This window comes from Oncorhynchus mykiss, chromosome 22 (genome assembly GCF_013265735.2).
Source record: "Oncorhynchus mykiss isolate Arlee chromosome 22, USDA_OmykA_1.1, whole genome shotgun sequence".
In the NCBI taxonomy this organism is placed as follows: Eukaryota; Metazoa; Chordata; class Actinopteri; order Salmoniformes; family Salmonidae; genus Oncorhynchus; species Oncorhynchus mykiss.
This window is the reverse complement of record NC_048586.1, coordinates 29,126,632-29,152,698: the sequence shown is the minus strand read 5'-3', so window position 1 is coordinate 29,152,698 and position 26,067 is coordinate 29,126,632. Positions and strand designations below refer to the sequence as shown.

Here is a 26,067-nt window from a genome sequence, read left to right as displayed (position 1 = left end):
GAGTTACATTAGAAGTGCCCATCCAAGAAGGCTCAATGTCATTGGCCACAGATAAAATTATGCAAAATCAATGTTATATCCACCGTTGCTTTGATAATGTCAAGATCATACTTTCAAAATCTTAGCTAGCGAACAGTCATCATCATGAATCAAGTTGACAATCTACTGGCAAACAGTTTTCAATCCTTGTCATACGAAGAAAAATTTGAAATAAAACGTATCGGACATAAACATTATACAAGTTGGACATTTCAAATTCAACAACGAGTATGGAAGGAATCAGTGGCTAACTGAAAGCTTTACAAAGTGCTGGGTTCTAAGAATATGAAATGTTACTTATTCACGTCACTGATGGAGTGCTAAGGTTGAGGGTCGACACCAGAAGTTAAGGGTTATAGGAGGAAAGTATACAGTGGGTGCAACTAAGCTTGGAATGTGTTGAGTGCAGGGAAGTGATTACATGTGACAGGCGGGTGAGGGGAGACGGGTGGAGATCTTAGAAACTAACAATGTCACTGAGGGAGAGAGGGTCATGTATAACCTTTACATTATGTCAGGATATGTCACTGAGGGAGAGAGGGTAATGTATAACCTTTACATTATGTCAGGATATGTCACTGAGGGAGAGAGGGTAATGTATAACCTTTACATTATGTCAGGATTTTTTATTGTTAGTAGAAACTGTCAGTAGAAACCACATTTGTTTAAGCAAGCCAGCCAAATCAGCTATTGTTTTTTAGAAGAGTAAATTAGGCTGAATGAACTGTGTCGTTGTCAGACAAGACTCCTCTGATAGCCAGGTGCAGCGGTGGTAAGGATTTACTCCATGGTGCTGAAAAGAAAGCTGATGGTAGAGAGGGAGAGAGGAGAGAAGGAGCTGATGGTAGAGAGGGAGAGAGGAGAGGAGCTGATGGGAGAGAGGGAGAGAGGAGAGAAGGAGCTGATGGTAGAGAGGGAGAGAGGAGAGAAGGAGCTGATGGTAGAGAGGGAGAGAGGAGAGAAGGAGCTGATGGTAGAAAGGGAGAGAGGAGAGAAGGAGCTGATGGTAGAGAGGAGAGAAGAGAGAAGGAGCTGATGGTAGAGAGGAGAGAAGGAGCTGATGGTAGAGAGGGAGAGAGGAGAGAAGGAGCTGATGGTAGAGAGGAGAGAAGGAGCTGATGGGAGAGAGGAGAGAAGGAGCTGATGGTAGAGAGGAGAGAAGGAGCTGATGGTAGAGAGGAGAGAAGGAGCTGATGGTAGAGAGGGAGAGAGGAGAGAAGGAGCTGATGGTAGAGAGGAGAGAAGGAGCTGATGGTAGAGAGGAGAGAAGGAGCTGATGGTAGAGAGGGAGAGAGGAGAGAAGGAGCTGATGGTAGAGAGGGAGAGAGGAGAGAAGGAGCTGATGGGAGAGAGGAGAGAAGGAGCTGATGGTAGAGAGGAGAGAAGGAGCTGATGGGAGAGAGGAGAGAAGGAGCTGATGGTAGAGGAGAGAAGGAGCTGATGGTAGAGAGGAGAGAAGGAGCTGATGGTAGAGAGGAGAGAAGGGTCTGATGGTAGAGAGGAGAGAGGAGTGGTGAAATTCCAGTGTGCCATCACAGCAGCAAGATTTGTGACCTGTTGCCACGAGAAAAGGGCAACCAGTGAAGAACACACACCATTGTAAACACAACCCATATTTATGCTTATTTATTTTACCTTGTGTCCTTTAACCATTTGTACATTGTTAAAAAACTGTATATATATATATGACATTTGTAATGTCTTTACTGTTTTGAAACCTCTGTATGTGTAATGTTTACTGTTAATTTTTGTTGTTTTTCACTTTATATATTCACTTTGTATGTTGTCTACCTCACTTGCGAGGGAGAGAGGAGAGAAGGGTCTGATGGTAGAGAGGAGAGAAGAGTCTGATGGTAGAGAGGGAGAGAAGAGAGAAGGGTCTGATGGTAGAGAGGAGAGAAGAGAGAAGGGTCTGATGGTAGAGAGGAGAGAAGAGTCTGATGGTAGAGAGGAGTCTGATGGTAGAGAGGAGAGAAGAGTCTGATGGTAGAGAGGAGAGAGGAGTCTGATGGTAGAGAGGAGTCTGATGGTAGAGAGGAGAGAGGAGTCTGATGGTAGAGAGGAGTCTGATGGTAGAGAGGAGAGAAGAGTCTGATGGTAGAGAGGAGAGAGGAGTCTGATGGTAGAGAGGAGAGAGGAGTCTGATGGTAGAGAGGAGAGAAGAGTCTGATGGTAGAGAGGGAGAGAGGAGAGAAGGGTCTGATGGTAGAGAGGAGAGAGGAGTCTGATGGTAGAGAGGAGAGAAGGGCCTGATGGTAGAGAGGAGAGAGGAGTCTGATGGTAGAGAGGAGAGAAGAGTCTGATGGTAGAGAGGGAGAGAGGAGAGAAGGGTCTGATGGTAGAGAGGAGAGAGAAGTCTGATGGTAGAGAGGGAGAGAGGAGAGAAGGGTCTGATGGTAGAGAGGTAGAGAGGAGAGAGGAGTCTGATGGTAGAGAGGAGAGAAGGGTCTGATGGTAGAGAGGAGAGAAGGGTCTGATGGTAGAGAGGAGAGAGAAGTATGATGGTAGAGAGGAGAGAAGAGTCTGATGGTAGAGAGGAGAGAGGAGTCTGATGGTAGAGAGGAGAGAAGAGTCTGATGGTAGAGAGGAGAGAGAAGTATGATGGTAGAGAGGAGAGAAGAGTCTGATGGTAGAGAGGAGAGAGGAGTCTGATGGTAGAGAGGAGAGAAGAGTCTGATGGTAGAGAGGAGAGAGGAGTCTGATGGTAGAGAAGAGTCTGATGGTAGAGAGGAGAGAAGAGTCTGATGGTAGAGAGGAGAGAGGAGTCTGATGGTAGAGAAGAGTCTGATGGTAGAGAGGAGAGAAGAGTCTGATGGTAGAGAGGGAGAAAAGGTCTGATGGTGGAACACACTGAACAAACAATAACATGAAGAGCTATCTATCCAAAATGGAGATGTATGGATAAACCACTTCTCCAACCTTTTCGGACATATCACAGAACCAAGAGCAAAAACATATACATGATAATTTACCAAACTTAGAATCAGCTATTAAAGAATACCAGAACCCACAGTATTCTCCAATTACATTGGAGGACAAAATACAAACCCTCCAACCCAAAAAGGCCTGTGGTGTTGATGGTATGCTAAATGAAATGATAAAATATACAGACCACAAATTCAAATGGGCTATTCTTAAACTCTTCAACATCATCCTCAGCTCTGACATGTTCTCTAATATTTGGAACCAAGGCCGGATCACCCCATCCACAACAGTGGAGACAAATTTGACCCCAATAAGTACCTTGGAATATGCATCAGCAGCAATCTCGGAAATTTCCTCTGCAGTATCATCAACAGTAGACGCCAACATTTTCTCAGTGAAAACAATGTCCTGAGCAAATGTCAAATTGGCTTCTTACCAAAATAACGTTAGACAGACCACGTATATACCCTGCACACCCTTACTGACAAACAAAACAAAAGCAACATTTTCTCATGCTTTGTTGATTTAAAAAAAGGATTTAGATTCAATTTGTAGCTAAGACCACGAATACACATTCTATTTCGACACAGTTGCCCTTGTCACAGCTGTTCGAAAGAACTGGACCAAGGTGCAGCGTGGTGAGCGTACATATTCCTTTTTATTTAGGATGATGACGCCGACAAAAAACAATAATCAATACAAACACAACCGTGACGCTTAAGGCTATAGTGCCAACAAACAAAGACAACTTCCCACACAGAAAGGAGGGAAAAGGGCTACCTAAGTATGGTTCCCAATCAGAGACAACGATAGACAGCTGTCCCTGATTGAGAACCATACCCGGCCAAAACATAGAAACACAAAATCATAGAAAACTAAACCTAGAATGCCCACCCCAAATCACACCCTAACCAAACCAAATAGAGACATTAAAAGGCTCTCTAAGGTCAGAGCGTGACAGCCCTGGAGCACACAAAGAACTACACCTACCTCGGCCTACACATCAACACCACAGGTAACTTCCACAAGGCTGTGAACGATCTAAGAGACAAGGCAAGAAGGGCCTTCTATGCCATCAAAAGGAACATAAAACTCAACATCCCAATTAGGATCAGGCTAAAAATACTTAAATCAGTTATCAAACCCATTGCCTTCTATGATGGTGAGGTCTAGGGTTCAATCACCAAACAAGAATTCACCAATTGCAAAACCCCAATCAAAGCAAAACCCCAAACAATGCATGCAGAGCAGAATTAGGACTATACCCACTAGTTATAAAATCCAGAAAAGAGCTGTTAAATTCCGTATCCACCTAAAAGGAAGGGATGCCCACACATTTAGACCCAACCAATTTGTTAGAAAACAAAAAGATAACTATTTGGCATGCTGGAAAGAATCAACAAAAAACAGAGCAAATTGGAATGCTATCGGCTATGTGCCCACTGCCCACAAAATGAAGTGGAAACTGAGCTACACTTCCTAAACTCCTGCCAAATGAATGAGCATATTAGAGACACATTTCCAACAGCTCACACAGACCAAGAAAGAATTTGAAAACAAATCAACATTGATAAACTCCCATATCTGTTAGGTGAAATACTGCAGTGCGCAGTCAGAGCAACAAGATGTGTGGCCCGTTGCCATGAGAAAAGGGCAACCAGTGGAGCACAGACAACATTGTAAATACAACCCATATTTATCTGTTTCTTTATCTTCCCTCTCATACTTCAACTATGTGCTCATTGTTACAACACTGTACATAGACAATACTATAACATTTGAAATGTCTATATTATTTAAAAACTTTTGTGAGTGAAATGTTTACTAATATTTGTATTGTTTGTTTCCCTTTTGTTTGTTGTCTATTCCGTTTGCTTTGGCAATGTAAACATATGTTTACCATGCCAATAAAGCCCATTGAATGGAATTGGTAGAGAGAGGAGAGCGTGTCTGATGGTAAGAGGGGTACAGTAAGTGAACGTCACCTCATAGAAGAGACCCTCAGGGAATTGTTGGAAGCACTGAGCACAGACGAAGCATCCCTCATGGTACAGCTCCCCGTTGCTGTTGACGATCTTCTCCGCCGGGGCAAAGCCACTCTTACAGCGCTCACAAATCGCATTGGCCAGGGCACTGGCCATGTTGCTGAGAGGGGAGAGAGAGGGGAGAGAGAGGAGAGAGAGAGGGGAGAGAGAGGAGAGAGAGAGGGGAGAGAGAGGGGAGAGAGAGAGGGGAGAGAGGGGAGAGAGAGAGGGGAGAGAGAGGGGAGAGAGGGGAGAGAGGGGAGAGAGAGGGGAGAGAGAGGAGAGAGAGAGGGGAGAGAGAGGGGAGAGAGAGGGGAGAGAGAGGAGAGAGAGAGGGGAGAGAGAGGGGAGAGAGGGGAGAGAGAGGAGAGAAGGAAGACGAGTTTACATTCAGTCTTCTTTTTATTTTTTCAAAACAAGGGAAAGAACCGGTCATAGAGTGAGTAACGTCACAATGAACACAGTGTAGAACCCTATTGGCAAGCCACACCACGGCTGAAGCACATTTATCACCCAACGCATAGAAGTAATAGTGTCTCTCTTTACACAACACATCCAGCTGGAGGTTGTATTCAGGGTTTGGAGATCAGGGTGGGTAAATGAGTGAAGAGAGCTGACACATTCCCTCATACACATACAGGCATGTACACACACAAGGATTCTCAGACCAGCTCACACTAAACCTTCTAGTGTGGGCTTTGGTCCAACCCGGCCTATCATAGCTACAGACACAGAATCTGGAAAATCTAAATGTTTTGTTTTCATGGGAGAAGCACTATCCCATCTGTCCTGGATTAACACATACTGACTGACATACAGTGCCTTGCGAAAGTATTCGGCGCCCTTGAACTTTGCGACCTTTTGCCACATTTCAGGCTTCAAACAAAGATAAAACTGTATTTTTTTGTGAAGAATCAACAACAAGTGGGACACAATCATGAAGTGGAACGACATTTATTGGATATTTCAAACTTTTTTAACAAATCAAAAACTGAAAAATTGGGCGTGCAAAATTATTCAGCCCCCTTAAGTTAATACTTTGTAGAGCCATCTTTTGCTGCGATTACAGCTGTAAGTCGCTTGGGGTATGTCTCTATCAGTTTTGCACATCGAGAGACTGAAATTTTTTCCCATTCCTCCTTGCAAAACAGCTCGAGCTCAGTGAGGTTGGATGGAGAGCATTTGTGAACAGCAGTTTTCAGTTCTTTCCACAGATTCTCGATTGGATTCAGGTCTGGACTTTGACTTGGCCATTCTAACACCTGGATATGTTTATTTTTGAACCATTCCATTGTAGATTTTGCTTTATGTTTTGGATCATTGTCTTGTTGGAAGACAAATCTCCGTCCCAGTCTCAGGTCTTTTGCAGACTCCATCAGGTTTTCTTCCAGAATGGTCCTGTATTTGGCTCCATCCATCTTCCCATCCATTTTAACCATCTTCCCTGTCCCTGCTGAAGAAAAGCAGGCCCAAACCATGATGCTGCCACCACCATGTTTGACAGTGGGGATGGTGTGTTCAGAGTGATGAGCTGTGTTGCTTTTACGCCAAACATAACGTTTTGCATTGTTGCCAAACAACACTTTTTATGGATATCTTTAAGAAATGGCTTTCTTCTTGCCACTCTTCCATAAAGGCCAGATTTGTGCAATATACGACTGATTGTTGTCCTATGGACAGAGTCTCCCACCTCAGCTGTAGATCTCTGCAGTTCATCCAGAGTGATCATGGGCCTCTTGGCTGCATCTCTGATCAGTCTTCTCCTTGTATGAGCTGAAAGTTTAGAGGGACGGCCAGGTCTTGGTAGATTTGCAGTGGTCTGATACTCCTTCCATTTCAATATTATCGCTTGCACAGTGCTCCTTGGGATGTTTAAAGCTTGGGAAATCTTTTTGTATCCAAATCCGGCTTTAAACTTCTTCACAACAGTATCTCGGACCTGCCTGGTGTGTTCCTTGTTCTTCATGATGCTCTCTGCGCTTTTAACGGACCTCTGAGACTATCACATTGCAGGTGCATTTATACGGAGACTTGATTACACACAGGTGGATTGTATTTATCGTCATTAGTCATTTAGGTCAACATTGGATCATTCAGAGATCCTCACTGAACTTCAGGAGAGAGTTTGCTGCACTGAAAGTAAAGGGGCTGAATAATTTTGCACGCCCAATTTTTCAGTTTTTGATTTGTTAAAAAGGTTTGAAATATCCAATAAATGTCGTTCCACTTCATGATTGTGTCCCACTTGTTGTTGATTCTTCACAAAAAAATACAGTTTTATATCTTTATGTTTGAAGCCTGAAATGTGGCAAAAGGTCGCAAAGTTCAAGGGGGCCGAATACTTTCGCAAGGCACTGTACTAACATACTAATTGTGTCAGAGCAGGTGTAGTAGGATTCAATCTTAGTCCTGTATTGACACTTTGTCTGATTGATGGTTCGTCTGAGGGCATAGCGGGATTATTTTCCTGCTCCTTGAAAGCGACAGCTCTAGCCTGCGTCTCCCCCTTATGAACCTGGTGTTCCTGAACCAGGAACATGAGGTTTATACGCGGTTTAATGACAACTTGCAGCCATAGTGACGGGTATGTGAGAGACACTTTGTGTGTACAGTATGTGTGTGCAAGGAGGAGAGGAGAGAAAATTAGTTCAAATAAGGGCATCTCTCGATCCAATCTCAGAGCTACAGGGAGGACTGCTACTCCCTGTCCCACACAAACTCAAGCCCACATTCATGTCAATGGATACCAATGTTTTTTTCAGTGACAGTAAGGGAGCGGTCTCTCCAAACAGTGTGTTGTTTATTAGTCAGACCTGATGTAATGAAGAGAGAGAAAAAGAGGGAGGAGGTGGAGAAGGGAGTGAAACGGGCTGCTTTTTTCAAAGGTCAGAATGTGTGCCCAGGAGACAAACACGCACGCACGCACGCACGCTCGCACACACACACACACACACACACACACACACACACACACACACACACACACACACACACACACACACACACACACACACACACACACACACACACACACACACACACACACACACACACACACACACCTCTCAGATAGATAGACAGAAGAATGGGGGAAAGGGTGAGGTGTCTATCTACTGTAACCTTCCTCCCTCTCATCATACAGCCTAGTAGCTGTACATCCTAGAGCAGGATCCACACTACAGACCACCAACGAACTATCATGGTCCAAACACACCAGTACAGTCATGAAGAGGGCACGACAACACCTTTTCTCCCTCAGGAGACTGAAAAGATTTGGCACGGGTCCCCAGATCCTCAAAAAGTTCTACAGCTGCACCATCAAGAGCATCCTGACCAGTTGCATCAATGGGGCCAAGCTTCCTGCCACCCAGGACCTTTATACTAGGCAGTGTCAGAGGAAAGCCCCAAAAAGATGTCAAAGACTCCAGTCACCCAAGTCATAAACTGTTCTCTCTGCTACCTCACGGCAAGTGGTACCAGAGCACCACGTCTAGGACCAAAAGGCTCCTTAACAGCTTCTACCCCCAAGCCATAAGACTGCTGAACAATTAATCAAATGGCTCCCAGGACTAGTTACATTGACCCCCCCTCTCTGTTTTTACACTGCTGCTATTCACTGTTTATTATCTATCCATAGTCACTTTACAAATGACCTCATCTAACCTGTACCCCTACACATTGACTCGGTACCGGTACCCCAGGTATATAGCCTCATTATTGTTATGTTCTTGTGTTACATTTAGATTAGATTTTTTTTAACTTTAGTTTATATAGTAAATATTTTGTTTTTACACTGCTGCTACTCGCTGTTTATTATCTATGCAGTCACTTTACCCCTACCTACAAATTACCTCGCACATTGACTCGGTATCGGTACCTCCTGTAAATAGCCTCGTTATTGTTATTTTATCGTGTTTATTTTTATAATTTTTTACTTTAGTTTATTTGGTAAATATTTTCTTAACTCTTTCTTGAACTGCATTGTTTGTTAGGGGCTTGTAAAGTAAGCATTTCACGGTCAGGTCTACACCTGTTGTATTCGGCGTATGTGACAAATAAAGTTTGATTTGATCTGATTTACAGTAACTCACTACATTCCAGAGCACATAGAACGTATTGGCACAAGATGTGGAATCAATGCAGAGGTTCCATCAAGATATTCTACAGCTATCATCACACTGTCTGATGTAATGTATGAACATATAGGGGCCATATTGTCAGGGCCTTGGTGTGACATCAGACAAAAGGAAGAATTCAGAAGCCCTTTTCTGGCTCTGCTAGTAGGAAATGACACAAGCCTCAAGCATTTCCCCCCAGAGACAGGAAGACAGAAAGACTATGAAGGAGGTGCTGAGCTGGTTGGTAAATACTTCATGATCAGTGTTGGGGAGTAGTTAACTACATGTAGTTCAACTAGTCATTTAATTACATTTTGATGTAGCTTGGTGGTAGTTGAACTATATTCAAATCTTGGTAGTGTTTTCAGTAGTTAATTACTTTTTTTTACCATGTAGTGGTGTAGCTAACTACTGGAACTACATACTATTTTTTTAGCAAACATTTTAATAAAATATGGGTGAAGTAGGCAAGAACTCTTTTTTGACATCAAACCTGCACAATTCACACTTGAAACCGTTTTTGTGTTTAATAGGCAAAATTACACATCTGACTCCAGAGTGATCTGTTTTTGCAGTTTGTTGTCTATGACATTTCAGATTTAGATATGACTTTTTTTCACAAAGTAGTTTGGATGTAGTGAACTTCCATGAAAGTAGCTTTTTTCAGTAAACTATTTTTTTTTGTTAAGGGTAGCTTTAGTGTTGCTTAACTTCTTCCAGTGTGAGGTGATTGGTCGTTTCCCCCAACACTGTTCATAATACTAACTTAGTGAGTTTGTTTCACAGGTAAAGAGAGAGGGAGGGAGAGACAGAGAGAGGGAGGGAGAGACAGAGAGAGGGAGGGAGAGACAGAGAGGCAGAGAGAGTGAGAGAGAGAGGCAGAGAGACAGAGAGGGAGGGAGAGAGACAGAGAGGGAGGGAGAGAGGGAGGGAGGGAGAGACAGAGAGAGGGAAGGGGGAGACAGAGAGAAGGAGGGAGGGAGAGACAGAGAGAAGGAGGGCGGGAGAGACAGAGAGAGGGAGGGAGAGACAGAGAGAAGGAGGGAGGGAGAGACAGAGAGGGGGAGGGAGGGAGAGGGAGGGAGAGACAGATGTATCATCAAGTTGCACAGGGTTTTGATCTTCTGACCCTCCCTGTGTTGTCTCTAGTGCTTATGTCTATAAAAGGACCAGGTTGTCATCACATATCTGAGCGACTGACACAGACTGTATGGTCTGTGCTAGAGTACCTGAGGCATCTAAGGATCGGACTTAACCTCTCTGAATAAGTCAAAGTCTCAAACTGTGTGACTCTCCTTATTGCCTTGCTAATGATTAGCATTCCAGACATTTTCCTTGAGACTAGAGACTTCAAATGTGACATATTTTCAGTGACTATACTGATAATGCTGATAACATTACCCCCAATGACCCCCATAATATGAGTAACATTCATTCTAACTATCCACAGGGCCACAACATAAGCTCACATATATTTAGCCTGCCCTCATCCCATAGATCCCTTCATGGCACAGAGTTCTCATGCCTGCCAGCATATTTCACTTTGCATAATACACTTCCCCCACACTAAAATAGTCCAGGGTCTCTGAGCCACAGTCTACTACCACACCTCGACAGCATGCACTGTAGCAGAAAACAGCCAATAGTCTATTCATGTCAAATAACTCTATAGAGTTCAGATCATCAAATTGTTCCTAATCATCAAACTGTTCCTAATACCAGAATTGTTCCCAATAATCAAACTGTTTCCAATACCAGAATTCTTCAAATTCTTCAAATTTCCAATAAGCATTTATCAATCAATCAAATGTATTTATAAAGCCCTTTTTAGATCAGCAGATGTCACAAAGTGCTGTACAGAAACCCAGCCTAAAACCCCAAACAGCAAACAATACAAACAAAGATCAACCACAGTCCAATGTGAAAACTCTAAACCCTTAATCAACTGAGTGGGTTTAATCCCCCAAATAATGTACAAGTTACAAGTTATACAGATCTTTAGCCATGGATCACACAGGTGATTTCAGAGATCCACACCAACAATCCACACAATCCTGTCACACACACCTTCTCCCCCAGTGTGTGTGTATCATGGCTCCAGGACTTACAAGCGTGCATAGAAGTCACAGAACTCCTTGTAGACTTTGACATCGCTGCGTCTCCTCTGAGACTTGGAGACGGGCAGCTCTGCCTCCCCACCGTTGGCATGACGATGACCGTTGAACTCCGCAGGGTGTGGTTCAGGGTCCTGGGCCTCCCCATTCTCCAGGATGGTGGGGGGCTGTGGCTGACTTTGAACCTGTACCTCCATAGTACACGTCCAAATACTAGTTAGTATAAGCTCCTAGTCCAACACACCCTTCCCCGGCCCTATCCAAATACAGGCTCTTTCCCAAACAGTCCAATCCAAAAAGTAGGAGTAGTCTAGAAAGTGATGGTATGAGCAGCACTGAGACAGAGAAGAAGACTGTCTGACTGCCCTGACTTCACACAGATCCCTGATTTACCTCCCTCCCTCTCTCTCTCTTTTTATCTCCCTTGCTCATACTCTCTCGTTCCATTTCACCCTTCCTCTCTCTCTTTTTATCTCCCTTGCTCATACTCTCTCGTTCCATTTCACACTCCCTCTCTCTCTTTTTATCTCCCTTGCTCATTCTCTCTCGTTCCATTTCACACTCCATCTCTCTCTTTTTATCTCCCTTGCTCATACTCTCTCGTTCCATTTCATCCTCCCTCTCTCTCTCTTTTTATCTCCTATGCTCATACTCTCTCGTTCCATTTCACCCTCCCTCAACTCTCTCTCTCACATGCAGGTTGGCATTTATGGTAATGAATTTTGCCCTGGAGGCAGCTCTGCAGAGTGGTCACTAGCTAGCACAGCCACAAAATCATAAAACCACATTTTAAACCTTAACCACAATGCTAACCCTAATGCCTAACCCTAACCTTCAGTTAAGGACAAAAAGGTCATTTTTGCAATATTATACATTTTGACTTTGCAACTGGCCCATCTAACGGACAGAGGTTACTGTGCCACTGGACACAAACACACACACCAGTGGGGGCTGCTGAGGGGAGGACGGCTCATAATAATGTCTGGAATGCAGTCAATGGAATCGTATTAACCACATGGAAACCACATCTTTAATGTGATTGATACCACTCCATTGACTCCATTCCAGCCATTATTATGAGCCGTCCTCCCCTCAGCAGCCCCCACTGACACACACTTCTACATTATCACTCATGGAGATATGTTGTGATTTCTCACTTCCAGGAGAGAAACAGATGGTTTGGCTAAAGTCATAGCTCTGTGTGTGTGTGTGTGTGTGTGTGTGTGTGTGTGTGTGTGTGTGTGTGTGTGTGTGTGTGTGTGTGTGTGTGTGTGTGTGCGCGCGCGCTCAGGGAGATCCACCACATGGATCCGAGTCAGAAACAGGCTGAGTTGAGCAACTCAGTGTTTTGCTCAAGGGAGATTAAGGAATGAAACATGCACTCTGCAATATTAAAACATAAATATTTTTTTAACCAGGCAAGTGAGTTAAGAACAAATTCTTATTTTCAATGACAGCCTAGGAACAGTGGGTTAACTGCCTTGTTTAGGGGCAGAACCACAGATTTTTACCTTGTCAGCTCAGGGATTCAATCTTGCAACCTTTCGGTTACTAGTCCAGCACTCTAACCACTAGGCTACCTGCCGCCCCAAATAAAATAAATCTCATCCATATTATGCCATTTTTAATCTACTGAATAAACACTTCACAAACATTTACAAATCAAAGTGACTGATAGTTGTTTATGTGGCTAAACCCATCACACCAGGGGAGCAACTGTCACTGGGGAAGGGGGTCCCCCCCACATTCAGAAATTTCATTTTTGTCCCCTCCAGTTTTATCATTGGAATGTGATACAAAACAAGGCAACGGTGTGCTTTAGGACCATGCAGATGCCTATAGCGGTCGGGTAGGCTGTTTGGGGTGTTTATCCGACTGGATAAAAAATGTATATATAAAAAAATATGTGTATATGCCCCCCCCCCCCCCCCCCCCCCCCCCCCCCCCCCCCACACTTCTAGAAACAAAGTTGCGCCCCTACATCTTCCTGGGGTCTGAAGTACAGAGATAAATAAATGACACTTCGACACCACCAAAAGGCCAGGAGCATAAATCTACAGGAGATGTTCAAATAACTCTGATTCAGTGGGAACATATTAATCTTTTGTAAGAAAAACTATTTATCCAGAAGAAAACCTATTCTGTCCAATTATTTTAAAGCTAGGGTAGTGTTCCCGCTCCAAATCTCAATGCTGTGTGGCAGCCTGTGTGTCTCTCTAGAGAGGAGTACTGTGGACATGTGTGTCTCTCCACAGAGTCTCTACCAGAGACTATAAACCAGGAGTGCACAGGCATTCCTCTCTCTGCTATTCCAGCCTGTTTCCATCATTCCACAAATAGACGCCCAGGAAAGTATCATTTCCAAAATAGGCGCTGGCAGCTGACGCCAGCCCCCATGTGTGTGTGTGTGTATGGGGGGGGGGCAGCAATTCCCTCCTTCCTGTCCCTGGTGTGTGTCCTACTGCTAGGTGCACATTCACATATTACTCCCATTAAAACTACTAGGAGAAAGAAGGCCTCACAGGAAAACAAATCCCTGGTGTTAACTGACAGGACAATGGGACGGAAGGCGGGACTAAAACAGGAAACACTCTGAACTGCCTTCCTAATTACAGCATACTGATTATACTGAGGAGAGGAGGAGCATTTCCATGTGGTCATGTCTCTGTTCATGTGGTCATGTCTCTGTTCATGTGGTCATGTCTCTGTTCATGTGGCTTTCTCTCCTGCAGGTTAAAGCCAGGGTTAGCCCCAACAACATGCAGACAAAGGTCCTCCAGTAAAAAGGACTCAGGACAGGGCCAACAACAGAGAAAAACCCTGCCCCCTGGGGTCTGCAGTACAGAGAGAAACCCTGCCCCCTGGGGTCTGCAGTACAGAGAGAAACCCTGCCCCCTGGGGTATGCAGTACAGAGAGAAACCCTGCCCCCTGGGGTCTGCAGTACAGAGAGAAACCCTGCCGCCTGGGGGTCTGAAGTACAGAGAGAAACCCTGCCCCCTGGGGTCTGCAGTACAGAGAGAAACCCTGCCCCCTGGGGGTCTGAAGTACAGAGAGAAACCCTGCCCCCTGGGGGTCTGCAGTACAGAGAGAAACCCTGCCCCCTGGGGGTCTGCAGTACAGAGAGAAACCCTGCCCCCTGGGGGTCTGAAGTACAGAGAGAAACCCTGCCCACTGGGGGTCTGCAGTACAGAGTGAAACCCTGCCCCCTGGGGGTCTGAAGTACAGAGAGAAACCCTGCCCCCTGGGGTCTGCAGTACAGAGAGAAACCCTGCCCCTGGGGTCTGCAGTACAGAGAAAAACCCTGCCCCTTGGGGGTCTGAAGTACAGAGAGAAACCATGCCCCCTGGGGGTCTGCAGTACAGAGAGAAACCCTGCCCCCTGGGGGTCTGCAGTACAGAGAGAAACCCTGCCCCCTGGGGGTCTGCAGTACAGAGAGAAACCCTGCCCCCTGGGGGTCTGCAGTACAGAGAGAAACCCTGCCCCCTGGGGTCTGAAGTATAGAGAGAAACCCTGCCCCCTGGGGGTCTGAAGTACAGCGAGAAACCCTGCCACCTGGGGGTCTGCAGTACAGAGAGAAACCCTGCCCCCTGGGGGTCTGAAGTACAGAAAGAAACCCTGCCCCCTGGGGGTCTGCAGTACAGAGAGAAACCCTGCCCTCTGGGGGTCTGCAGTACAGAGAGAAACCCTGCCCCCTGGGGGTCTGAAGTACAGAAAGAAACCCTGCCCCCTGGGGGTCTGCAGTACAGAGAGAAACCCTGCCCTCTGGGGGTCTGCAGTACAGAGAGAAACCCTGCCCCCTGGGGGTCTGCAGTACAGAGAGAAACCCTGCCCCCTGGGGTCTGCAGTACAGAGAGAAACCCTGCCCCCTGGGGGTCTGAAGTTCAGAGAGAAACCCTGCCCCCTGGGGGTCTGAAGTTCAGAGAGAAACCCTGCCCCCTGGGAGTCTGCAGTACAGAGAAAAACCCTGCCCCCTGGGGGTCTGAAGTACAGAGAGAAACCCTGCCCCCTGGGGGTCTGAAGTACAGAGAGAAACCCTGCCCCCTGGGGGTCTGAAGTACAGAGAGAAACCCTGCCCCCTGGGGGTCTGAAGTACAGAGAGAAACCCTGCCCCCTGGGGTCTGCAGTACAGAGAGAAACCCTGCCCCCTGGGGTCTGCAGTACAGAGAAAAACCCTGCCCCTTGGGGGTCTGAAGTACAGAGAGAAACCCTGCCCCCTGGGGGTCTGCAGTACAGAGAGAAACCCTGCCCCCTGGGGGTCTGCAGTACAGAGAGAAACCCTGCCCCGTGGGGGTCTGCAGTACAGAGAGAAACCCTGCCCCCTGGGGGTCTGCAGTACAGAGAGAAACTCTGCCCCCTGGGGTCTGAAGTACAGAGAGAAACCCTGCCCCCTGGGGTCTGAAGTACAGAGAGAAACCCTGCCCCCTGGGGGTCTGAAGTACAGAGAGAAACCCTGCCCCCTGGGGGTCTGCAGTACAGAGAGAAACCCTGCCCCCTGGGGGTCTGAAGTACAGAAAGAAACCCTGCCCCCTGGGGGTCTGCAGTACAGAGAGAAACCCTGCCCCCTGGGGGTCTGCAGTACAGAGAGAAACCCTGCCCCCAGGGGGGAGGAGTTTAGACTGCACTAAGAGAAAAATTAGGTGTTATGATGATTATGATGATGATGACAAAAAGCAGCTTTAGATGGACTCGACATCCATACAGAGATAATAAAAACATCTGATAATGCCAAAGGAAGACTTTGCTGTGTCCGAAGAGAGACAAAATGATCTTTGAGCCAGTATAAAGGTTTCTCCCCTGGGCTATATCCAACTCTGTCTGTGGATACATGATAGGATGAATATAACTGTTTAGACAGATGCTTAGCTAGGCCTGTTGGGAGGGTAAGCCATTACAAACAGTCACTTTGGGGTTAGTTTGTCTAGTGCATGTTCTAGAGTAAATACATAGACTGCCAAGACCTGTATTACAACACACAATAACACACTACAAACTGCAACAACACACATAGCACTAGATTAGCTACTTGACAGATGTGTTGTCAGAGTAACAGGCATGGTAATACAAAGTCAGATGGAATAGCAGTATAAATCACTATGGCGATGGTACAATATTTCCTGTTGGTGAGAAAGTGGTGCAACAGCACAGCTGCAAAGTGTCATTGCTCAACCAGAATACTCCACGCCTTCGTCAGGGCCCAGAGGCAGGGTTCTGCAATATCCTTCCACACTCTTCCAGGCAACGCCAGGCCAGACCGTCTCAAACTAACCTAACCACAGGCTCAAAAATTATCTCCCCAGGCCTCCTATACCTAGGGCCTCAGGTCATCCTGGCTAACCCTGGCTCCCCAAGAATCTTCCAAGCTTCCAGGCTAAGTATTTCTAAAACCAGTCATTGTTTAGTTGTGATAGCCATCTAACAGTCCAACACCACAGTAGCTGTGCATTTGCCCTCCCAGAGGGTGAGGAATGAGTTCTGACAAGTATGTTTCCTGGATAATGCTCAGGCGGTTATGGTTTCAGCGAGGGCTAGGTACACAGATCAGACTGGACCTACTGGCTAAGGCTGCTAGGCTGCTAGCACTAAGGAGAATGCTAACCAAACAAACCCCCTTCTCCTGCTGCACTGTGTCAACAGTAGTCATGGTAATGGAGAAATATAAGGGCTGTGTTAGCAACAACTAGAGGAAAGCCTGTGGCTGTGCACCTCAAACCAATGCTCAGCAAAGTGGACGAAAGAATACTCTAGGTGTTCTCTGTAGACATGTTAATTCCCTTTGTGCTAAGTGTACTGTATCTCAAACATTAGAAGATAGTTCCTCCCTGTTTTCCCATTGTTCCCAACATCCCTAAAACCTCTGCCCTGCCCCTCTGCCCTACTGGCATGACTCCACTGTTCCATTTCCTGCTGAGGGCAGAGTGAGAGGAGGAGGAGAGGGTTTGGGAGTATGTGTGACAACCTGGGAAGCAAGCTGCGTGGTCATGAGTCATGTTGTCATGTGAAGGTCACATCACATGGCAGGGACACACCACTACAACCAAAGATGTCACAGAGACCAGGTGACTTTATGGTCTGTTCTGTCACTGGCTCAATTCTGCCGACCAAGCACTTCAGTGCATCATGTTTAGCAGTGAAGGCTGGTGTGTGTGTGTGTGTTTTTATTTTTGCATAAGCCTAAGCTAGGACCTAATTGTACGCGCGGCTAATTATAAACATAGTTGACTAACAAATAGCCTATCATAATGTTGGAAATTATAAACAGAAACATATCTAAATTAGGCGAAAAAAATCCTGCACCCTCTGTCAAAAAAAGCTACAGCACATGTTCTATATTAGCGGATTATGGTTGGATAATATCACACAATATCACATATAGTCGGGTGGTTGTGGATGGGTGCAGGTGAACAATCACCACTACTGTGTGATATGATATAATATGGCTGTCCCTTGGGAGAGATATTCTCTCCCTCTATCGTCTCTGCAGCTGTATTGTGTTGTTCTCAGGTCACCTCTAAAAAGAGATTTGTCGGCATTCCTGACATTACAGACGTCTAATCACTGCATGATCAGGGGTGGAGAGAGAGGGAGATAGGAGGGGAAAGCGAGATAGAGGGAGATGAAGAGAGAGAAGGAGGAAGAAGGCGGGAGAGGGAGAGAAAGAGAGCAACAGAAACCCTTTACTCCAAACAGAAAATGTTCTGCAACATAAAACAGAGTTTCTATTGGACAAAATCAGGTAGGCCCCTCCCCGTTTGGTTTGCTCTGTTTGCTTCCATTTGGTTCTTAAAATGGTAAACGGTTTTATATATGTATACACTCTACACTTTACTTCACACTTATACAGTACACAAAGGCCACACAGACCACGTTCTCTGCATCTCTTCAACACAGAGTTCACCAAGCATTAACCCAGCCCCCACTACAATACACTCTCTGACCTGCTGTCTGTTTACTCTGCAGAATGGGCAAATAGAGAGAAATCAAAGCGGGGGGGGGGGGGGCAGTGTAGAGAGAAAAGGTTCTCACCTGAGGCTGTCAGGAGCTATGCTTCCATAGCTGTCAGGTCTCTCCTGTCTGCGTCTATACAGGTCTGAGTTAGACAACTCCTTCAACCGCAGAGAGTTCATCCCTCCTTCCTTCCCTTCCCTCTGTCCACCAGGGTGTGGATAAACACTCACAATAATCCTCCTCGTGTATGTGATCAGTAAACTCCAAGGCTCGACAGCCAACAACCACCACTGACCCCCACCAGTCTCCTCTCCAAGCCCAGAACGTCAGCTCACCCCTGGGAAGCCCTTAGCAGATCATTCCCCTCTCTCTCCTGGAATAGCAGGCTACTACATTACACACAACCTCTATCTCTGACAAACACACACCTCCAGGCACACACCCAAAGGAATAACCTATCAGGGGTGTGGCTCTGATCCAACACACCTATCAGCTCCTCGCTCTGCCCCCCTCCTCAGCCCCAGGGCAGGTAGAGATAGAGGGGGGAGGAGGAGGGATAAGGAGGAAGAATGGTAAAAAGGGTAAGAGGGAGTTGTACTGCAGTAGTCTATTGTCTTTACCTCTCTTTCTCCCCCCTCTCCCTGTTGCTCCCTCCCCCTCTCTTGTCCTCTTTATGCTTGTCATCTTGCCAAGCTATCCAATGACATTACCATTCTGATAGGATGTCAGTGTCCCCCCCATAGCCGGCCCTAGCCTTTTGAGGGCCCTATGCGAGCTTGCCCAACCAAATCTCTTTTGCCGTTTTAAAGCAAATGTCCGTCAATTGCACACATTTTGCCAAGACTTATTAATGATATCCGAGTGAAAGTGGCTAACAAAATCAATGGGGGCCCCCTGGAGGTCAGGGCCCCTGGGCACATGCCCTACGTGCCAGTCGGTATTTGGCCATGATTACTACGTTTAGATAGCTGGCCAGACTAACTATAATTTGTTAGTTGACATGGCTAATTGAGTGACTGTCAGTGACTGACATAACATGAGGAAAACTTTTGATGCAACTCAATTTCGAAATTGCACCCTGTGTATTCTACTATCCTACTTATGTAAGTTGAGACCCCCACTGTGTTCCAAAATGTTTTAATATATTAATATATATTAATTTTGTGGGTCAGGGGCTCCCTAGCATCTGGAGGCCCTAACCAACCACCTATGTCGCCTATGCCTGGAGCCGGCCCTGGTACCCCAGTCTCCATCTCCCTGTAGTCTCTCTTGATCTCCCGGGAGTTTCTCATGATCTCTCTGGAGTCTCTCATTGTCTCTCAACGTGTCTGTCTCTGCATCCGTCTGACTGAGAGAGAGGGTTTCTGTGATAGAAGAGAGCTGAACTGAACTGACAATACTGATTGACATAAATTGTATAATGCAATAGTCGTTATCTCATCCTCTCAGATTTCCTCAAATACCAAACAGCCCCCTTGGAGCCCCACAATATGAACCCATCCACAGCTGTCTGTGTGTACTCAGTGTGTGTAGTGTATGTATGTGTGTACTCAGTGTGTGTAGTGTGTGTATGTGTGTACTCAGTGTGTGTTGTGTGTTTATGTATGTACTCAGTGTGTGTAGTGTGTGTACTCAGCGTGTGTAGGGTGTGTATGTATGTACTCAGCGTGTGTAGTGTGTGTATGTATGTACTCAGTGTGTGTAGTGTGTGTATGTATGTACTCAGCGTGTGTAGGGTGTGTATGTGTGTACTCAGCGTGTGTAGGGTGTGTATGTATGTACTCAGTGTGTGTAGTGTGTGTATGTATGTACTCAGCGTGTGTAGTGTGTGTACTCAGCGTGTGTAGGGTGTGTATGTATGTACTCAGCGTGTGTAGGGTGTGTATGTGTTTACTCAGCGTGTCTAGGGTGTGTATGTGTGTACTCAGTGTGTGTAGGGTGTGTATGTGTGTACTCAGTGTGTGTTGTGTGTTTATGTATGTACTCAGTGTGTGTAGTGTGTGTATGTGTGTACTCAGCGTGTGTAGTGTGTGTATGTGTGTACTCAGTGTGTGTTGTGTGTTTATGTATGTACTCAGTGTGTGTAGTGTGTGTACTCAGCGTGTGTAGGGTGTGTATGTATGTACTCAGCGTGTGTAGTGTGTGTATGTGTTTACTCAGCGTGTCTAGGGTGTGTATGTGTGTACTCAGCGTGTGTAGGGTGTGTATGTGTGTACTCAGTGTGTGTAGTGTGTGTATGTATGTACTCAGCGTGTGTAGGGTGTGTATGTATGTACTCAGCGTGTGTAGGGTGTGTATGTACTCTGCTCACTATGTACTTCACACCCTTATAGCACATGTTTTCTTTACACTGAACTCACACAGGAAACACACACACACACACACACAGACACACAGAAACACACATACAGGGTCAGAGAAAGAGCCAGAAGAGTTCAGAGTTTACATTGTCACCATGAAGTGGTGACAGAGTGATGGCCACTCTGATCCCACATGAACACCCTTTCCTGTTCCTGTTTTCCAGTTTCCCAGCTAACCACATGTTACTCAGAGTGTGGTTGTCCTAAGGTTATTTTGCATATAACCTTCCCACAACGTTCTGGGAACGGTGCAGGATAGTGGCTTGGCTTTGGAACATTCTCAGCACATTTAAAAAAATTGACAAAATAACGTTATTTTCTTGGTATTTCATTACTTTAACAGAATGTTTCCTAAATTCAAAAGGCACTCGCACATCTGAGCAATCATTTTTGCAGGTGCATGGTAACAGTTGAACAAGATGAAGGAGAAAGGAAACCGCACACTGCTCTTAATAGTATCACTGATCTTTAATATGCTTACGTATCGGCCTCACGGCCTTCGTCAGAGCTTTTGTGAATTTCATAAACTTAGCACCCTTATGAAGACCTAGCCCCACCCACATCCGTTCCACGCATCGAAAGGCGTTGGAGGTGAAGGAAAAACAAATAAGTGCTACCAAATATAACAACATGTATTTCATAAATATTTGAATAAAGTGTGTAAATAAGACATATTAAACACGTCTGTAAAACCACAATGAGGACATATCAAGTTTTCATTAATCATTGGGTACATCTTACAAAAAACATCAGAGTAATCTTAAATAGGGACCTAATTCATGTTCAAATTCACAACATAACATATTTCATCATTAAGATTAAGACCTTTAGGAAATTATCTCCGGAGGGTGAAAATCCCAAAACATTCTCTTTTACTCAGAGTATTATTGATATCACCTCCCCTGTCTGATATCTTAACTTTCTCTACGCCCAAAATCTAGAGGTAGACATGTCATGCTTTAGGTCATTAAAATGTACTGCGATCGTTTCTCCTGATTGAACTTTGATGTTCACTAATTCTCTGTTTGAGAGAAGAGGTTTTACCGACATAGCAGAGCCCACATGGACATTTAATAATGTAAATAACATGGGTGGTGGAACACGTAATAATGTAATTTATTTGGAACCATTTTCCTGTGTGTGGGTGGCAGAAATATTCACACTTCATCATATTGTTGCACTGTGCGCATCCTCTGCATTTATAGCTACCATTTGGTAGAGGGCGAAAAAGAGCCTGGCTGATTTTCTTTTGTGGCTGGCAGTTAGCATGAACCAATTTATCGCGTAAATTGCGACCTCTCCTATACACAATAAGTGGTGGATTTTTAAATTCAGCCGGCCAAGTTGGGTCCGATGATAAAATATGCCAGTGTTTCTTGACCACATCTCCCGAGTTCAAAGTATATGTAGTTGTGAACATTACGGAGTGTTCTTTAGCTTTAGTATATATAGTTGTGAACATTACAGAGTGTTTTTTAGTATATGTAGTTGTGAACATTACAGAGTGTTCTTTAGCTTTAGTATATGTAGTTGTGAACATTACAGAGTGTTCTTTAGTATATATAGTTGTGAACATTACAGAGTGTTCTTTAGTATATGTAGTTGTGAACATTACGGAGTGTTCTTTAGCTTTAGTATATGTAGTTGTGAACATTACAGAGTGTTCTTTAGTATATGTAGTTGTGAACATTACAGAGTGTTCTTTAGTATATGTAGTTGCGAACATTACGGAGTGTTCTTTGGTATATGTAGTTGTGAACATTATAGAGTGTTCTTTAGTATATGTAGTTGTGAACATTACAGAGTGTTCTTTAGTATATGTAGTTGTGAACATTACAGAATGTTCTTTAGTATATGTAGTTGTGAACATTACGGAGTGTTCTTTGGTATATGTAGTTGTGAACATTATAGAGTGTTCTTTAGTATATGTAGTTGTGAACATTACAGAGTGTTCTTTAGCTTTAGTATATATAGTTGTGAACATTACAGAGTGTTCTTTAGCTTTAGTATATATAGTTGTGAACATTACAGAGTGTTCTTTAGCTTTAGTATATGTAGTTGTGAACATTACAGAGTGTTCTTTAGTATATGTAGTTGTGAACATTACAGAGTGTTCTTTAGCTTTAGTATATGTAGTTGTGAACATTACAGAGTGTTCTTTAGCTTTAGTATATATAGTTGTGAACATTACAGAGTGTTCTTTAGCTTTATTATATGTAGTTGTGAACATTACAGAGTGTTCTTTAGTATATGTAGTTGTGAACATTACAGAGTGTTCTTTAGCTTTAGTATATATAGTTGTGAACATTACAGAGTGTTCTTTAGCTTTATTATATGTAGTTGTGAACATTACAGAGTGTTCTTTAGTATATGTAGTTGTGAACATTACGGAGTGTTCTTTAGCTTTAGTATATGTAGTTGTGAACATTACGGAGTGTTCTTTAGTATATGTAGTTGTGAACATTACAGAGTGTTCTTTAGCTTTAGTATATGTAGTTGTGAACATTACTGAGTGTTCTTTAGTATATGTAGTTGTGAACATTACGGAGTGTTCTTTAGTATATGTAGTTGTGAACATTACGGAGTGTTCTTTAGTATATGTAGTTGTGAACATTACAGAGTGTTCTTTAGCTTTAGTATATGTAGTTGTGAACATTACGGAGTGTTCTTTAGTATATGTAGTTGTGAACATTACGGAGTGTTCTTTAGTATATGTAGTTGTGAACATTACGGAGTGTTCTTTAGTATATGTAGTTGTGAACATTACAGAGTGTTCTTTAGCTTTAGTATATGTAGTTGTGAACATTACGGAGTGTTCTTTAGTATATGTAGTTGTGAACATTACGGAGTGTTCTTTAGCTTTAGCAGGTCTTTTTTGTAGCAGTTCATCTCGTGTTTTTCCAACAGAATGTTTCCTAAAAGTTCAAACATGGCTATGTTTAATTTCAATTTTAGGAATGTTCTAGCAATGTTCTCCAACTGGATTGACATTGGAAATGTTCTCAAATCTTTCAGAGAATGTTAAGAACCAACGTTCTTCTTTGGGAATTACAGTACATCAGCATAACATTGTCTACAGGTTTCCTCATGGTTCTATTTAAAGTCATGGTGTCAAATTGATCAGAGAACGTTCAGAAATTTTTCATAAAAACCACAAGAAAACTTTAGTAATGTTCAAAAAAGGTTCAAAGAATGTTATTTTAAAACATATACAGTGCCTTGCGAAAGTATTCGGCCCCCTTGAACTTTGCGACCTTTTGCCACATTACAGGCTTCAAACATAAAGATATAAAACTGTATTTTTTTGTGAAGAATCAACAACAAGTGGGACACAATCATGAACATTACAGAGTGTTCTTTAGCTTTAGTATATATAGTTGTGAACATTACAGAGTGTTCTTTAGCTTTATTATATGTAGTTGTGAACATTACAGAGTCTTCTTTAGTATATATAGTTGTGAACATTACAGAGTGTTCTTTAGCTTTAGTATATGTAGTTGTGAACATTACAGAGTGTTCTTTAGTATATGTAGTTGTGAACATTACAGAGTGTTCTTTAGCTTTAGTATATGTAGTTGTGAACATTACAGAGTGTTCTTTAGCTTTAGTATATATAGTTGTGAACATTACAGAGTGTTCTTTAGCTTTATTATATGTAGTTGTGAACATTACAGAGTGTTCTTTAGTATATGTAGTTGTGAACATTACGGAGTGTTCTTTAGCTTTAGTATATGTAGTTGTGAACATTACGGAGTGTTCTTTAGTATATGTAGTTGTGAACATTACAGAGTGTTCTTTAGCTTTAGTATATGTAGTTGTGAACATTACTGAGTGTTCTTTAGTATATGTAGTTGTGAACATTACGGAGTGTTCTTTAGTATATGTAGTTGTGAACATTACGGAGTGTTCTTTAGTATATGTAGTTGTGAACATTACAGAGTGTTCTTTAGCTTTAGTATATGTAGTTGTGAACATTACGGAGTGTTCTTTAGTATATGTAGTTGTGAACATTACGGAGTGTTCTTTAGTATATGTAGTTGTGAACATTACGGAGTGTTCTTTAGTATATGTAGTTGTGAACATTACAGAGTGTTCTTTAGCTTTAGTATATGTAGTTGTGAACATTACGGAGTGTTCTTTAGTATATGTAGTTGTGAACATTACGGAGTGTTCTTTAGCTTTAGCAGGTCTTTTTTGTAGCAGTTCATCTCGTGTTTTTCCAACAGAATGTTTCCTAAAAGTTCAAACATGGCTATGTTTAATTTCAATTTTAGGAATGTTCTAGCAATGTTCTCCAACTGGATTGACATTGGAAATGTTCTCAAATCTTTCAGAGAATGTTAAGAACCAACGTTCTTCTTTGGGAATTACAGTACATAAGCATAACATTGTCTACAGGTTTCCTCATGGTTCTATTTAAAGTCATGGTGTCAAATTGATCAGAGAACGTTCAGAAATTTTTCATAAAAACCACAAGAAAACTTTAGTAATGTTCAAAAAAGGTTCAAAGAATGTTATTTTAAAACATATACAGTGCCTTGCGAAAGTATTCGGCCCCCTTGAACTTTGCGACCTTTTGCCACATTACAGGCTTCAAACATAAAGATATAAAACTGTATTTTTTTGTGAAGAATCAACAACAAGTGGGACACAATCATGAAGTGGAACGACATTTATTGGATATTTCAAACCTTTTTAACAAATCAAAAACTGAAAAATTGGGCGTGCAAAATTATTCAGCCCCTTTACTTTCAGTGCAGCAAACTCTCTCCAGAAGTTCCGTGAAGATCTCTGAATGATCCAATGTTGACCTAAATGACTAATGATGATAAATACAATCCACCTGTGTGTAATCAAGTCTCTGTATAAATGCACCTGCACTGTGATAGTCTCAGAGGTCCGTTAAAAGCGCAGAGAGCATCATGAAGAACAAGGAACATACCATGCAGGTCCGAGATACTGTTGTGAAGAAGTTTAAAGCCGGATTTGGATACAAAAAGATTTCCCAAGCTTTAAACATCCCAAGGAGCACTGTGCAAGCGATAATATTGAAATGGAAGGAGTATCAGACCACTGCAAATCTACCAAGACCTGGCCGTCCCTCTAAACTTTCAGCTCATACAAGGAGAAGACTGATCAGAGATGCAGCCAAGAGGCCCATGATCACTCTGGATGAACTGCAGAGATCTACTGCTGAGGTGGGAGACTCTGTCCATAGGACAACAATCAGTCGTATATTGCACAAATCTGGCCTTTATGGAAGAGTGGCAAGAAGAAAGCCATTTCTTAAAGATATTCATAAAAAGTGTTGTTTAAAGTTTGCCACAAGCCACCTGGGAGACACACCAAACATGTGGAAGAAGGTGCTCTGGTCAAATGAAACCAAAATTGAACTTTTTGGCAACAATGCAAAACGTTATGTTTGGCGTAAAAGCAACACAGCTGAACACACCATCCCCACTGTCAAACATGGTGGTGGCAGCATCATGGTTTGGACCTGCTTTTCTTCAGCAGGGACAGGGAAGATGGTTAAAATTGATG

At 43.7% G+C, this 26,067-nt stretch overlaps 1 protein-coding gene across 7 annotated transcripts in view; it reads right to left on the bottom strand.

Annotated features, from left to right (window-relative positions):
- Nucleotides 1-26,067, bottom strand: part of LOC110501702 (LIM and senescent cell antigen-like-containing domain protein 1) — a 65,641-nt gene that overhangs the window by 15,055 nt on the left and 24,519 nt on the right. For 2 of the 7 annotated variants that reach the window (XM_036959055.1, XM_036959057.1), the window contains exon 2: nt 4,950-5,109. In XM_036959055.1, coding sequence (XP_036814950.1) covers nt 4,950-5,109 — 160 coding nt within the window. The other 5 variants (XM_036959054.1, XM_036959058.1, XM_036959052.1 and 2 more) reach the window with 5 other exon arrangements.